A 16,242-nucleotide genomic window follows, 5' to 3' on the forward strand; every position below is an offset into this window, starting at 1 on the left:
ATGGTCAGTACTGAACTGCAGCTACACAGCTCATTCCAACTTTTTTTCCAGCAGCTTTGTGGCCCCCACATACTTCCTCTGCCTCCCCTGCTTGAGAAGAAACCAGAAGCCATCCCAGCCCTGGGGATGTACCAGCTGTACAGGGGGCAGCTGCCCAGAGGTGCATCATCCCCAAGCAAGAGGCAGGAGAAAACATACAATAACATTTAAAACCATTGAACGGATTTTTAAACCAAGTGCTCTTCCTGGGGTGGGGTGGAGACAGGAGCAGGGACATCAGGAATGGGGCGTGGTAGTCCAGCATGCCCACGTGGCAGGGAGCAGCCGACACAGCATCGGCAAAAATAATTTATTCCACTAAGACAAGCAGAGAACAAACAACAGCGTGGAGAGGGGGCAGGGAAAGATGGGGAGGCCCCGGGCCGTATCTCAAAGAAAGGGGACACAAAATGCATCTGAACCCATGACTGCTGCCCCCACCCAGCAGCGTCCCCTTTTTGGGGGGCTAAACCTGCACCCTCATGGCCCCACTAGTGGTTGGACCCCAATGGGCTGCTCTCCAGCACAGCACTGGGCTTCCCAGCTTGAAACCAGCCCGGTGCCAGGGAGCTTCTGAGAGCAGATGGGTGCTAAAACACAAACCACTTTTCGTGTCCCAGCTCCCACACGCCCAAAAACATGGCACTGTGAATTGAAAGGGGGATGCTCTGCCACCTCCCTTCCACCCCCTACCCCCGGTGAGGCAACTGCCTGGAGCAGGGCAGCTCCTGAGGGGGACGTGCCATGGGACAAAACGCTGTGGGACAAAACGCTGTCCCAGGGGTGTCCTGCCTCAGCAGCTCACCCACCCTAGGAAGACTCCCGGGCCCCTCGACCCCTCTCAGGCCATGGGGAAGCCAGGGCGGCCTTTGCGGGCGCGGGTGCGGAGGCGGAAGAAGGTGTACATGGCCAGGAGGCACATGGAGGAGAGGAAGTAGAGGGCCACGCAGAGGCTGATGTCCAGGCGGGAGAAGCCCAATCCGAGCACCCGCAGCCAGGGGCTCCTCCGCAGGCCCTCTCCAGCCTCCTGGTCACGGAGCAGGACACCGGGGGCATGCCGGCGCTCCCTGCCCGCCGCGGCACCGCGGGGCAGGGCCATGGTGTCCCGCTTGCTGATGCGGCGGCGCCGGCCCGCGGCCGCTCGCAGCGCCTGGCTCTTGAAGTGCTGCTCGCTGAAGGAATCCAGGTCCACGATGTCCTCACCGCCCTCCCGCAGCTTGGGGTTCAGCCGCACGATGCTGGGGCGCCGCGGCTCGACTCTCGCCTCTCCCTCCGGCTCCCTCTCCTCCGCTTCTCCTCGCCCCCTCTCCTCTCGCGGGCCCTCCGTGTCCAGCCTGGCGCTGGTCCCCTCCCTGGCCATGGGGATGGGGTCGGGCTCGGCATAGTCCATGTAGATGTTGGCCGGGGAGAAGTGTGCCTTGAGGAACGTGAGCACGGCCGGCTCCTCCCAGGCATGGACCCCCCGCTCCTCTTTGTGGCACTGGGGACACAAGTCCGGCGGAGGCCACTGCAGCTTGGGGAACTTGGGGTCCTCCGTGTCACCTCCTGCAGGGACCGGAGCCAGCAAGGGGGTTAGAGGAGACATGTGATGCACCCTCCCCCTGTATCAACACCACGGAGAGCCCAGCAGCTGGGGATGGGGACGTTTGGAGGAGCCTCCCCAGGAGGAGGGCAAACAGCAGCTTTGGGAAGCTCCCTGGAAGGAGTGTGTAAGATCCAACTATATCTCCGGGGCAGTCTGATGCTGCGCGACCAGCTGCTGTCCCCTGGGACAGGGGACAATAACAACGGGATGTCCCCACTGCTACACCCTGCAGCCATTTGCCAGAGCCATCCAGGACAAGGGATGTTCTTCCACCTTACCTCCCCTGGTGGCAGCCCCCCTTACCCGCCAGGCGAGCGTTGACCTCGTTGTGGTGGGACCAGAGCCAGAGGACGGCCTCCTCCCTGCTGGCCACCCCGTCCATGGACTTGGCCGCCATGGCCTCGAAGTGCTCGGCGCACTCCTGGCAGCCGAAGAAGTGCCGGACGTAGCAGCGCATGGTGCTCAGCACCTCCAGGGGTAACTCTGGGGGAGGCACAGCACAGGGGTGACTCTGGACCCCCCCACCCCCCCCACTGTCCCACGGCTGAGGCAGCAAATCCACACCCCGACTCTGTCTCTTGTCCCCATGGGAACTGCCCCGGATGAGATGAAGGAGGCAGGGAAACAAGCCTTTGTCCACATGCAGCATCCCTACCCATGCCAGAGCTCAGCTGGACATTCCCTCCCTGAGCCCCTGAGCCCCCAGTACCTTTGTCAGGGCCGTTCTGGGCAGCCTGGACAGTCAGCAGGTGGAAGATGGTCCAGAGCCCACAGGGGTAGCCACGGAAGTGGCGTTCACTGCCCTGGCAGCCCACCCAGGTCACGTTGGTGGGGAGCACCGAGGGCTGGGAGGCCTGGTGGACAGATAGACACGGTGTGACAGGGCTGGCAAGGGGCAGGGGTAAGGAGAGCAGGGGCTGGGGGTCCCCACGGGCATCTTACATCTCTGTTATTCTTCATGGCCTCCTTCAAAACTGTGCGGGGCAGCTCGGGCTCTGTCCAGTTCTTCAGCCAGGCATCCAGGGTCTGCAGGTAGGTCTGCACGCAGGGGCGCCCTGGGAAGTACTGCAGAGGGGGGAGAGGGGTGAGAAAACACAGATTTCATCCTGGGAGCAACAGGGCAGCCCACAGGCACCCCTGGCTCACCAGCACAGGCACAGGGCAGCACCTGCATCCTCTCTGCTGGAGAGCAGCATGGTCCTGGCAGGGTTTTGGTGCCTATCTCTGAGGGGTTGGGAGCTGCAGCTTGTCCCCCCACACCGGGTGGCAAGTCCCCTGTGTGCATGTTCAGGCTCCAAACCCCAGCCCCAACTGAGGGAGGCAAAAAGCCACTCTGTCCCTAAGTCTGGCAAAGCCGATTAGCAGCTGCACTTTAAAACCACTCCTGGGAGAGAAGCAGCCTGGCAGCCCGTGCCACCAACAGACAGACAGACAGACAGACAGAGGGACCGACCTGTGAGGAGGAGGGGACACCAGCACACAGGAGAAGTGATGAAGAAGCAAAAAGGAAGAGGAATTTACTGAGTCTGAGCTGTTCTTCCTCCCAGGCCCATGGGGAATCACACAAAAAGACCCAAATTTGCAGGGGAATTATCTGTGACCTGACAGTTATGCTGGAAACAGTGTCCTCCCAACTCCTTGGACAGAAGCTTCCTGCCTCCAGGAACCACTTTTTCCCCCCGTTAGGACTTTTCCCCCTCTCCTTTCCTTTAATACCTCTTGGGAATGCAAGAGTTAAGGCTGGGAGCTGCTGGCTGAGCTCCCCCAGGCTGAGCCCTGGGCTGGCAATCCTGGGGATGCTGCTCCGTCCTGTGGATGAGCAGGGCAATGGCAGTGCTGGCTCAGCGTCCCGGGGAAGCACCAGCACCACCACCCACTGCCACAGCTCATTGAGGGGAAGGTTTCCAGGAAGAATAAAAATGGATCAAATGAAACCATTGATGCTCCCCACCCCTCAGCACGCTTACACCCATGGGCAGGGAGTTGGTGCCACGGGGATTTATTTCCCCATCTCTGTAGTTCACATTAAAGGGAGAAAGAGTGAGGGCAAGCAGAGGCAGGCAGAGCCACATTAAGGTCTGAGGACTTCAGGCACATGTCTGGAGCTCTTTCCTGGGGGAGAGCAGATGGGGGTGGGAGCAGGGGGTGTCTTGCACATCAGTGAGGGCCAAGCAAAGTCCAAACTGAGTATGTGACCCTGGGTGACAAAAGAGGGAGCAAAGGAGAAGGGCACAGCCCCAGTCTGCCAAGTAGCCGGGGCTGTGACAGGGATTGGGCTGGAGACAGGACTCCTGCAGGCCCAGTAGACGAACCAGCCAAATGCAGCAGGACTCCATCACAGCAGGAAATTAAACTGCCCTGCTTGCGCTGGCTCAAAGCTCTGTCACTTCAGCTGTGCCAGGCCCAACATAGAAGTAAAAAGGAGACCTTAAATTACACTTGTCTGGAGCCTGACTCAGCGTGGGAGTTCCTTTCCTGGACTATTATCAGAGCCTGCAGAGATTGGGTCCTTGAGCTGAGCATCCATAACAGAGCAACAAACCTCTGTGACCATCTCTGACACCCCAGCAGGTGACAGCCTCTCTTCTGAAAAGACCTCAACACCTTCTACAAATGATGATCCCACTGCCACCAAAGCTGGCAGCACACATCTCATTTGAAACACTTCAGCACCCCCTCTTAGCTCCCACTGGGACTCTGGGCCGAGTTAGGGATACACTGAGCACCAGGACACAGGGCCCACAGCAGACTGCCATGCTTCACTAGCCGAGTGCCGGGGCACGGTGGCCCGCACTGTTTGCATTACACAAACAGGCACAAGGAGGCACACGCAGTTCCTTTCCTGACACCCGGAGCTCCTCACCTTCACCAGCGTGGCCACGTAGCACTTGAAGGCGGCCAGCTGTGCTCCCGACAGCGAGGAGGCACGGGCAGCCTCCACCCGCAGCGAGTAGTGCAGCGCAGACTCCAGGTCGGCCATGTACAGCTTGGAGCTGGGGAGGGCAGCGCAACACGAGGCTCCATCAGCCCGCTAATCCTCACCCCAGGGCTTTCCCCAGGGCTTTCCCCAGCCCCCCGCTCCCCCGTGTGCCCAGCAGGGGTGGGGTCTGACCGGTCGGCTCGCAGAGGGTGTGACACACGGTCCGTGTCGTTGAGGGCGCTGGCCGTGGCGTTCAGCTTGTAGGAGCCGCGGGCGATGCCCGTCAGCGTGCGCAGGTAGTAGGTGTAGAAGGAGCGCGCCTCTACGTGCCTGCCAGGAAAGAGAAGCCCCAAGTCCCTCGTCCCTGCCAAACCTGACCCCAAGGAAGGAAGCCAAGGTAGCTCAGGCCTGGGGAGGGAGCATGAGGTGCTCCATACTCTCCACCTGCCTCAGCAGTGGGTAGCCTTACATGCATCCTAGAGCACAGCTGAGCCCCAGGAAGCCGTATCATGCCACCTCCAGGCAGATGTGGGAAGAGAATGGCTCAATCACAATGATTCTCCCTTCTTCCAGCTCCAGCCAGGGCTGGCAGTGCAGTCCAGTGCCAACCAGCAACCTCCCACCAGCCAATCTCATTCCTAATGCACCTTCCCACAAGTACAAAGGAGTACAGGGAGATGGGGCACAAGGCTGGCACCCCAGCAGCATCCCCAGAGCCACCCCGCCGTGCCCCACACTCACACGGGCAGGCGGGAGAAGGAGCCGTTCCGGAAGAGCAGGTATCCAGAGGGGAAGGAGGTGACACCAAACTTCTGCACGAGCTCCTCCTCGCTGCTCAGCACCCTCCTCACTGCAATGTTCTCATACTGCAGCATGTCCAGGGCCACCTGCAAGCCCCAGGGACAGATGGAGGGGGCAGAGGGATTCCCCAGCCCCATCAGGGAGGCAGCAGAGCTGCTGAGTGCCCTGTGTAACATCTGGCACTGGCTAAGCTGGGTGCAAGCTGGGCACGGAGGCTTCCTGGTGAGAGCTGCCCTGCCACAGGCACCCAGGAGTTATCAGAAAGAGAAATGGGGGATAAATGCAGCTGTACCCACCTCTCTGCCCACGAAGGAGTTGCTCTTCTCAAAGATGAGTGCCAAGTACTGGTCCTTGTTCCTCTGGAAGAAGGTGCGAACCTCCTCAGCACTGCAAGAAACAGGAGGATGGCAGCAGGTGCCTTGGCATCAGCAGGATGCTCTGCCCTCCCCCTCACAAGGAGCTCCAGCCTTCCCCACTGGGATTTGGCAGGGAATGCTGCTGCAGGATCAGCCCCACTGAGCAGGCAACTCCTGCTGAAGTTTCCAGCCTAGTTTTCTGCTCTGGTTCACAGGCTTTGAGAAAAACCCACTGGGCTTGGCCAAGGAGGTAGAAAACAAAGCACAGGCAAGGCAGGGCAGGGCAGCAGGGAGCTGCACACTCATCCAGGGATAAAAAACAGAAATGAACTTGAACCGGGGCTGGCTGTTTTTTTGTCTAAGACACAGAGGCACCAGAGTACCTGAGACATGTACCTGGCTCGACCATTGCTCTGGGAAACCCAAAGGCTCCTTCCCAGGACAATGAGAACTGTCTGCATCCCACAAGGACTACTCAGATACCAACCAAATCTCTTTTCAGGACAGGAAAAAGCTTCTAACACAGCCTCACTCAGCATGGTATGACACTACCATGGCCCAAAGAATTTGAGGCCCAGGAATTGCTTGTTCTAAGTAATGCTGATGAGCAGGTTCGTTAGGAGATGTGACAACATGGTCCATCTCCTCTGGGCCATGGAAAACAGCTCTACACTGGCCAGGTCATCTCCCTGGGATGTGGGTGATGCAGTAGCTGCTCCTGGCTCATTTTGGGCTCAGGGTTTCCCCAGAAAGCTGCTCCCCATGGGACAGAGGCCATCCTGGCCCCCTGCTGCCCCTACCTTGCTGGCTCCAGTGGAGGACAGGCGGGTGGCCAGGCATCCTGGCTCTGCTCAAGGTTGGTGATGATGGCGTGGCGCAGGTCCTCGACAGTGGCACTGGGATCTGCAGGAGGACAGGACACCAAGGGGTGAGTCCTGGGGAAGCCAACCCCAGGGGCTGAGCCAAGGGAAGCTGCTTGGAGCTGCCCCCAGAGCTCCCTGATATTGCAGTGCATGGGAGGTGTGGGCAGCAGGGCCATTCTCACCCAGGGTAGAAAACCCCATGGCTCTGAATACTCACTGGTAATCCTTATCCCATCCTCTGGCTTATTGCTAAAAGCTCTGAAGAACTGAAAGGGGAAAAAACACAAGGGGAAACTGGAGTGAGTGTTCGGAGTGGGACAGGAGGCAGTGCAACCCAGCAGGCTGAGGCCCCCTGTAGACCAGCTCTGCCTCAGTTTCCCCACAACACTGCAGCATGCTAATTGACATCAGCCAGCACAGAGCGAGCTCCCAGCCTTGTCCCTATCTTTTGGGGCATCCCCAGAGGAGAGGGATGCAGGTATGGGCTGGGAGCCATGTCCAGCCAAAGGTGACACTGGCAGGCGTCTCCAGGGGTCCAAGAGAGGCAGCTGACTCCTTCCCAGTCCTGCAAACCAGTCTCCCTGCTCCAGAGCTCTGAGAAAGTAGGAAAAAGGGGGTTTTCCCACTCCTGGCCTCCCACAGTGGCTCCAGTACCCAGGACAGAGCCAGAGCAGCAACAACAGGTTGCATCAGCCAGGTGTTTGCTTTGCAGGCTGGGCTGGGAGCTGGGACTGTTTGCAAAAGGTGCTCAGCAGGGACACATGACGTGAAGCAAGTGACATCTTGGCATGGCCACATCAGCACTCGTCCCTACCCCAGGAGACATTTCCATCAGTGTTCCAGGGCAGTGGGCACTCGGTGAGACCCTGGGGCAGGGCTGGGGCCAAGCCAACCTGCCAGAAAAACCCCAAATCTGACCCTACCTGGAGCTGAGCCTGTAAGCTGGGACTGAGGGCATGTCTGATAAAACCCTCATCCCTGCCCATTTCATCTCAAGGCAATCCTGGTTTTAACTGCTTGTGGCACCTGGAGTCCTTTGGCTTCACTGCTTGTGTTGGAGCAAGGCTCCGTTTGCAGTGGGAAGCTCTGCAGAGCAGTGTTGACACAGCTAAAGGGCTGGGCACAGGCCCAGGAGGAGGAATGGCTCCTTGCCAGCCACCACAGGAGGCTCCCAGGAGTTGCAACCTCCTGCAGCATCCCTGTGCCCTCCTCCAAAACCTGTACCTGAAACCTCTCTCTGCCCTCAAGCACCCTTTCTTAAATGTTTCCAACTCAGAAGTCAGAGTCTCCCTCATCCTAACAGAGATCCAGCCCCTGTGTTTCACCACAAAATACCATTTTGGCCTTCCCCCCTCCTTGTTGCTCCATCACTCAGCAGTTGCACTGGCTGCAGCCAAGACACAACTTTGTTCTGGGGAAGGGTGAAACAGCTTCAGCCTGCAAAGCCCCAGGGGGAGTGTTTTGGTGCAATACCCCTGTCAATCAGATTGAGCAAGAGAGAAGAGGCCAGAAGGGAAAGCACAGTGAAGCCCAGCCAGAAGCTGGCACACACAGTCTCACCTTCATGGTGGGGAAGCCGGTTATCCCGAAATCGGAGCACACTTGCTGGTTGTCCTCATCGGCACAGTCGATGGCTGCCAGGATCACTGCAGGCCTCCACTCTGTAGGGACAGAGGATGAGGTCGGCACAGCTCAGCACCCCACAGCCCCAAAAACCGCCCTCCTCCCCATGAGTGCTTGCAGAAACAGGAGAGATCCAGTACCAGAGATCCTCCTGTCCCAAAACCACTGCTTGCCCCTTGCAGGGCAGTGACTGATGGTTTCCAAGCCTGAACACCAGGGCTGTGCTCTGTCCTGGTGTGTGGTGCCCTACTTTCCGGGCAGCAGGAACACAGGGAAAGCCGTGTGAGGCGGGAGCCGGCTTTGCACGCCCTGCTCTGCCAGTGCCAGAGCACAGGCAGCTCTACCCAACACTGCCTGCCTGGCTGGTTCTGCCTGTCCAGCCTCTGCCCCGGCTCCCGGGAAGAGGACACCAGGAGAAGGGGAGGGATGGCTAGCCACAGCTCGGGGAGAGCAAGAACACAGGCTCCACCTTGTCTCACCCCAGACCAAGGGCATAGCTGATAACCAAGAGGGAACACCCAAAACCAGCAGCCAGGCCAGAGCATTACAGCAAAGCCTGCCCAGGTTCTGAGCATCTGCTCCCCATTTGTGACTCCCCAGTGAAGACTAGCATGCCCTTGGGATGAAACAGATTAACAAAAGGGGGCATGGAGGTATTTTAAGCAGCAGCCTCTGAAAACCAGCAGGAAAATTGAGAATAAAGCTCTGAAATTGTTTTTTTTTTCAGTGTAAAGGACACAAGCTGGAGTACGCCCTGCCTTATCCTTACAGTGGGACAGGGAGGGACACAGATGGAGCCCATGCTAGCCTAGGCAGGAGCACGCTGGAGGCAGGGACACAGTGTCCCGTGTTTCAGGTGACGGGACAGGTGAGCTGTTTCCCACTGCCCTGGCACTCGTGGCACAGGAGGGCTGGTGATGAGCCCTGCTGCAGGGAGCCAGGCATGCTCCCATACTCATCTGCACGTGGTGTCTGCAGGTCACCCTAGCATCCTCCCCGTCCAGCCCACTCCTACGAAACTCCACCCGTGGGAATGGCAGCAAGGATGCCGAACAGCACGGGGGTGGCTTCCCCGTCGAGGCGGGCACACCATCCGCACTCCAGCCTCTGGAGCAGAGAGCCCTGGGGGAACCTTCTTTTGGAGAGGGGCCAGGAGAGCCGGCATTGCCCCGCGGGGCCCGGGCACGCACCCCATTCCTCACATCCTGCCCGTCGGGCAGCTCTGACGGCATCCCCGGGGAGGGACGGCATCCCCTCGGAGGGACGGGATGCCCGGCCGGGCCCTGACTCATGCGGCAGCCACCGCGCTGTATCAATTAGTGCAATAACAGGGAGAAGCCGCGAGCACCCCGGGATGCCGGGGGAGGCAGGACGAGCCCCGGCAGGACGAGGGGCCCGGCAGCGGGGTGTGCGGGTCCCCGGGCGGGGCTGGCACCGGCCCGGCCGGGCATCAAGGTCAAAGTCGGGAACAAAGCAGCTGGGATCAGTGCCCAGCAACCTGCCGCCCCTGTCCCTGCAGGCACCGGCAGGAGCGAGGCTGAGGAAAGTCAGGGGGGCAGCGGGATCCCCCCTACCTGGGGCAGGCTCAGCCTGAGCTTCTCCCTGCCAAAGGGGGTCCGGGGATGTGCTAAGCCAGGCCTGGGTATCGAGGGGAGGGAAACCCGGACGGCGGCAGGGAGCTGGGCCTTCCCACCCGGCTGGCGTGCCAGGGAGGCTGGAGCTGGGCCGCAGGAGGAGCTGACAGAGGGAAGGGCAGAGCGGACTGAGGGACGGCGTGGGAAGGACACAGGATATAGGGATGCTCACGGGAACGAGGATGCACAGCCAGGGATGCAGGGAGGATTTAAGAGTGCGGGCGGAGAGGAGGAGGACGACGGGGCAAGGACGCAGGAGGGATTGCAGTATGCTGCCGGTCTTGGGGGAAGCGGGACCACCCTGCGCAGGGGCACAGGGGGGAGGATTTAGGGGTGCTGAGATAAACAGACATGAGGTGAACAGAGGTGCAGGGCAGAGAGAGACACTAGGTGCTGACAGAAGAGAACAGAGACAGAGGTAAGGGGTGTGGGATAACAAAGTCAAGGGCACAGGGAGGGATCGGGGAGCCGATGGGGCGGGCGGAGATGACACGGGGAGGGGGGGGCAGCGCGGCCGGGGACTCACCGCGGATGTCGTGGGCCAGGGCCCGCCATGTGGGCGCGAAGTGGATGCAGTGCCCGCACCAGGAGGCGAAGAACTCGACGGCCCAGGCGCTGCTGGAGCCCAGCAGCCGCCCCTCCGCCCCCGGCCCCAGCAGCTCCAGGGGGTCAGAGGCCGAGTAGAGGCGGCCGGGCCGCGCCGCGGGCACCCGGAGCAGCAGGAAAAGCAGCAGGAAAAGCAGCAGGAGCGGCGGGAGCCCCCCGCGGCCCCCGGCCCGCGCCCGCCGCCGCCACATCGCCCGCCAGGCCGGGCGGCACCGCCCGGAGCCGCCTTTAGCGCCCGGAGCCGCCCGGAGCGCCGCCCCCGGGGCGGGGCCGGGGCGGGGCCGCGCGGGGATCCCCTCAGCGGCCGCGGCCCGCCCGCAGCCCCTCACGGCCTGGGCCTCCCACCTCCCCGCGTCGTGGGGACGAGCCCAACACACCTCCTCCTTCACCCCCCTTTTCTGCCTTCCCTGCCTCGAGGGGACAAATGGCATAAAACGATACAATTCTGATAAAGTGAGGACTGCCCAGGGAGGTGGCGGAGTCGTGGTCCCTGGAGGTGTTTAAGGAAAGAGTGGACCTGGCACTGAGTGCCATGGTCTGGTTGGGTCACAGGCTGGACTCAGTGATTTAGGTCTTTTCCAGCCTAAATGAACCTGTGATTCTGCAGTGGCGAAGGCAGCTGATTCAGCCCCAAAACGCGTGTTGTCACCATCACAGGCACCCCGAGGGCAGTGCCCGGTCAGATGCGCTGGCATTAGCCAGCGTCACTGGGCACCACCGGGACACGCTGTGGAATGGGGACCCTGGAGACATCCCTGCCCTCTCCCCCAACCAGCCGGCGATACTCAGCAAGGATATCCAGTAACACCCACAAAATTCAGCTCCACACCTAAAAAACCCAGCCTTCTAACCCCAGTGGCCCCTTCATTGGAATGTCTTCAAACTGAGGGTTAGATTAGATATTAGGAAAAAAAAAAAATCTTCCCTGTGAGGGTGGTGAGGCCCTGGCACAGGCTGCCCAGAGAAGCTGTGGATGCCCCATCCCTGGAAATGTTCAGGTCCAGGCTGGATGGAACTTGGAGCAACCTGGTCTAGTGGAAGGGTTGACAGCATGATGGAACTAGATGTTCTTTAAGATCCTTTCCAATCCTTTCCATTCCAGGATTCTGTGATTCCATCCTCCCGGCCAGGCCAGGCCGTGCCCTTGCTCACGCACACACACACGTCACCGGCTCCCAGACCCAGACGGAAGGTGCCCGTTGCTCAGTGCCCCGGGGCAGAGCCACGGTGGACACAGCCCCAAAATCCAGCCCTCCCCTCCCTCCCCAGCCCCTGAGGCCAGGGAACCTCTGGCAATAGGGGTGCCCATGGCTGCTAAGGGCTTGTTGCTGGCTCTGTCCCCAGGAAGGCCATTATCCATGCTGAGCCCCACCTAGGCATTTTAGGCGGACTTGCCATGCTAGAAAAACAAGCCTGCCAGGGCCCAGGCTCACCAGGGCAGTGGAAGGCAGGGGCTCCACACGGGGCACGGCTCTGGGAAATGGGGCTCCCTGGCACCGGCTGGCCCGGGGGGACAGAGCATGGTGGAGACAATCCTTGGGATTGCTCCCACCCACCCATCTTCTGTGGGTCCAGGCTGATGGGAATGTGGCCAAAAATGGTCTGCTCCATCCCTGTCAACTGTAATTAAGTCCTTAAGGGATTATCATGCCTTGTTGTCTAACCAGGAGGCAGAGAGACACAGCCTAACCTGTGCAGTGCTATTCTGAAAGGTAGTCCCTCACTACTGACAGAGACTTTGCCAGGACTTGTCCTCATCCAGCTGGTGATTAAAATGCAAAAATCCCCATGTTCAGGGAGATCACCACCGTTATCTCACCCTAGGTTAAAGCCTTATTTTAAGGGCTCATCAGCTTGATTAGGTTATCAAGGCAAAGGAGAGGTGCTCAGCGCCAGCATAATTGCCAGCATCCTCCCCATCCAGCTCACCCCTTCCTCCCAGGCAGCCCAAATTCCTTGAATCCTTTTTTAGATGCAAAAGCAGCATCTAACAGCAAGGCGGAGAGGCAGGAGCCCACACCCCGGGGCTCCGGCTCCTTTGGAGGTGAGCCATGCCATTGCTCATCCCCCGGAGCCCTGGGGTGGGGATGCTCCTGCTTCCTGCTGCCCCGGGAACTGCTGGGCTGCTACCCACCACCCTACTGCCCAGCTGGCACGTCCCATCCCCAAGGCTCCCTAGGTAATAGCCTCCTTCAGTAGCAGGGTGTGGAGTTTTCCAGGCACAGACCTGCCCAAAATTTTTTTTTTCCTTTGAATGCTGCTGCAAAGGAAGAGATGAAGCTTTTCTTGCACCTCAGACTGGGAAGAGAGATATTTTCACTGCAGAACACCCTGACACAGGGCATGGGAAGCCAAAGATGAAGCAAAGGCTTTGAAACAACTCTTTTTAAAGTTGGATTTGAAGGCAACTAAGATGAAATAGCAGTCAAGAACCAGCAGAAGTCTGGGGAGGTTTTAGAAATGCCTTTTTGTTGTCTCTGGCTGCCAATGGAACCTGCATGGTAGCAAAACCAGGACACGGGTGCTGGGTGATGCTCGATGTCCACCTGCTGAACCCCAGCCCGTCCTAAAAGGTCAACTTTAGGCTCCCACTGCACATTTAAGAACCTACTTGGTTTTCACAGCAAAATCCTCCAGTGCCTACCTTGGCACCCTTAACTTTGGGGAGAGTTGTGCTTCACTCCGCAGCAAGGCCATGGGATGACCACGGAGATTCCTGTGCTGCACAATCTCTCTCTCTCTCTGCAGCAGCTGAGCAGTGGCTTTAGTTCATTAAGCTCATGAAATCTCCCTTCCCAGACTAACACCCAGCAGGAATCTCCTTGAAGTCAGTGAGGCGTGGGCAACATCAACAGGCTGAGAACCTCAAAAGGCGGCCACAATCTCGCCAAAATAATTTAAGCCCTGCAGAACTTGTTTCGTGCACCTAAAATGGATCATTTTCAGATACAAAGCTACTCAGATCACCTCTGTGCTGGGTTAGAGAGGAGACAAGGAAAGAGTGGTTAGATTTTATGTGTTTAGCCCTTGAAGCGATGGAAAAGACGTTTCAGAAAATGGAGAAAGGCTTTTATTGTCCATTTTTAAAAGCACGAATCTGTCTATAAAATGTTCTGAATGGCCAAGCAAGCAGACCCAGGACCTCCTCATTCCCCTTTAGTTGTGAAGGTTCAGGGCAACAGGGAGATCCTGAAATGGACTTTCTTCCTTGAAAATTATAGAACACGTTCCTACCTAATTGTGTGATTCCAGGAACTGACTCCAAGGAAAACACGCAACCAATGCAAGACTCATGATACAATCACGGCAGCTCCGTCACTGGCATTTCGCAGGCTGCACAGAGAGGTTTGCATCCAACACCCCTGCTAGCACCTTGGAAATACCAGCTGAAAAGGAAGCTCAGCAGTTTTCCTTTCTCCAGGTGATGAACTCAAGAAAGTCCTCTTTGATCTGCAGCACAGCACTGCTCAAAGCGTGATCCTTCTGTGAATAAAAAGCCTCACTTCCCTCAGAGAGCAAGGGAAAATTGTGCCACCTGCCACCTCCCTGACATTCCAGTCCAGGTGGGCACAAGTCACACCTCAGCTGAGATTTGGCTTCAGACAAGACCTTTGGCAGCATCTGTGCCACAAACCTGCCAGCTTTGCCATGACAGGGAATGACACCCGTAGCGGATGCGAATCCCGACTGCTTCCCACGCTCTGCATTGGCTCTGCCAGGCTTACACCTGTGAGGACCAGGATGGCCCCTCAAAGCCCCCACTGGCAGCTGGGAATTGCTGACTCCACAAGGCAGGCTTGGTCGGAAATCGTTGATTTCTACCCTTCAAGCCCAATCAGCCTGTAATAACAAGAGGCACAAAAGCAAATCTGGGGTGCATTCTCAGGATGTGATGAATGTGTTCACATAGTTTGCATCTGCAGAGAGAATACAGCACTACCAGCCTCCTGCTATTCACCCTCTGCTGATTCATCCCTGCTCCAAAGGACAGCAGCCACGCTGCCCTTGCTCTTTTCAGAAGAATCCAGGGAGACCAGGAGGAACTGGCACTGTCGTTGGTATGTCTGGGTAGGAAATGTTTTACCTGCAAATTTCAGATCTGCTAACAGTCATAAATGATTACCATGACCCAGGCTGCACAGAACAGATGTTTTCCAGCCCAGCTCATAATCCCAGCTTTAAGGAGCAGATCGGAGGAGGCCACACCGCCCAGATTTGCCACATCATTATTTGGCAGGTGATTTAATTGCAGTGCATGAAACTGGGAATACCACAGGGATGACAACGGAGCACTCCTCTTGTTCTGACAGTAGTCCTGCAACGTAAGCAAGGTCTCACCTTCCAAGGACTGCTGTGCCCAATCACAGGTTCACTGAGCAGTGCTGGCTCCATCAGTCCTCGGAGCAATGCAGCCAGACACAGACACTGGACCAGGCTCCTTGCTGAGCTCCTCAATCCGAGCCACGTGAGCACTGGGATCCCCTGCAGCTTCCTTTATTTTGCTGGAATAAAATCAAATCGTAGCTGTGACACCCCCCAGAAGTGGTGCTACTTCCACCTCCAGCAAATTCTCAGACAAAATCCAAGTTTGGGTCAGTCTAGACTTCATTCAAGAGGAAGCCATTGGAAAGCCACATCAGGGAGCCCAAGGGACACAGCAGGTCTTGTACGGGTGGGGCAAAGGGCTGGAAAACTGGGGCCAAGAGAAACATTCAGAGCAGGAACTAACCACCTGCTGCAGGCCATCAGCACTCTTGGCAGGCAAAAGAAGATATCTGTACTCCAGGAGTCTCCTCTGTACCCCTGAACCTGCCCAACCATCACCCTCCTGAACAGAGCTACTCTATTTTCCTCCTTTTCCCCAAATTTCTGCAGGACCTTATTCATGAGGAGGCAGGAAGGTACAGAGCTGGGGCTAAGGGTTTTGTTTGCTTCAGTTTCCAGGTCTCACAGGATGCCTTTCCCTCCTCCACAGGACCGGCATCCCAGAGAGTGCCCTACACTTTCAAACTCCATTATATCTCATCTGCATTCCTGCCAGGCAATGGCCCATGCTCTGGGCTGGGTGCCAGTGGCTGGGCAGCCCCCCTCCTCTCTTCCTGCACTCTGAAGAGCTGCTGGTGTTCAGCGGCTCCCCACCAACTCCTTTTCTTCTCAGGGCTGTGTTAATGAGAGCCTGGACATTGCAGGAGCCCTTGTGCTAGGCAGGGCACAGCACGTCTGGAGCAGAGTCAACATTTCAATTGCTCCAGTGCTCTGCCAGGCATTTTAGCACGTGGGATGGCTGCAGCTGGCACCACATCCCCAGGGAGGCACCTGGGAGTGGGCTGTACCTGGGAAGGGAGGCACCAAACAGTCCCACTCAATCCAGAGTGCCACTGGGAAGGCAGCTGCTGGCCATTGCCCAACCCAGGAGTTTCACCAGGTCCACAGGGGAAACGGCTGTCAAAGGTAACCGTGCTCCAAGGATTCTGGGAAGAGTTGCACCAACAGCACGGTAGAAAGTCAGTGACAAAGTGAAGCAACGTAGACTTGCAAATGAGGAAATGAGAGCCTCCATCACGCAGATTGCTGGGCATCCTGGGCAAGGACAGCAGGAGCAATGCAGCAGTTTGCTGCGTCACCAGCCAGAGCACCTTGGCAGCACTCCCACAGCTCGAGCCGTTTTTAAAGGAAGCCTCTTATTCAGTCAGAGAAGCACAGATCAAGTTCTTTTTCCAACATGAAATGCACTCTGAGCCCCTTCCAGGGATGGATGCAAGTAGACAATTGTCCAAAAATACAGGACTCATGGAGTAAAATCATTGCAAGGCAA

The 16,242-nt window shown here is 57.9% G+C and overlaps 1 protein-coding gene across 1 annotated transcript; it reads right to left on the reverse strand.

Moving 5' to 3' along the window:
* Window positions 1-335: 335 nt before the first annotated feature.
* On the reverse strand, window positions 336-10,693 carry QSOX1 (quiescin sulfhydryl oxidase 1). Its single transcript, XM_004175439.6, has 12 exons — window positions 10,348-10,693; window positions 8,125-8,225; window positions 6,782-6,830; window positions 6,502-6,604; window positions 5,642-5,732; window positions 5,286-5,431; window positions 4,737-4,874; window positions 4,488-4,617; window positions 2,567-2,689; window positions 2,334-2,478; window positions 1,928-2,107; window positions 336-1,584 (listed from the first exon to the last, which is right to left on the reverse strand). The coding sequence occupies exons 1-12, from the start codon at window positions 10,616-10,618 to the stop codon at window positions 881-883; spliced, it is 2,181 nt and encodes a 726-aa protein (XP_004175487.5). The 5' UTR covers window positions 10,619-10,693; the 3' UTR covers window positions 336-880.
* Between the last annotated feature and the right edge of the window lie 5,549 nt (window positions 10,694-16,242).

Source organism: Taeniopygia guttata, chromosome 8 (assembly GCF_048771995.1).
Source record: "Taeniopygia guttata chromosome 8, bTaeGut7.mat, whole genome shotgun sequence".
NCBI lineage: Eukaryota > Metazoa > Chordata > Aves > Passeriformes > Estrildidae > Taeniopygia > Taeniopygia guttata.

Excerpts from the sequence above, each read along its gene's own strand:
- QSOX1 (XM_004175439.6), bottom strand. The coding sequence starts at position 10,618 with ATGTGGCGGCGGCGGGCGCGGGCCGGGGGCCGCGGGGGGCTCCCGCCG. Across the intron at positions 6,831-8,124 it reads CCGGCTTCCCCACCATGAAG|TTCTTCAGAGCTTTTAGCAA; the intron begins GTGAGACTGTGT and ends TTCCCCTTTCAG. Across the intron at positions 5,733-6,501 it reads CCTCCACTGGAGCCAGCAAG|TGCTGAGGAGGTTCGCACCT; the intron begins GTAGGGGCAGCA and ends TGTTTCTTGCAG.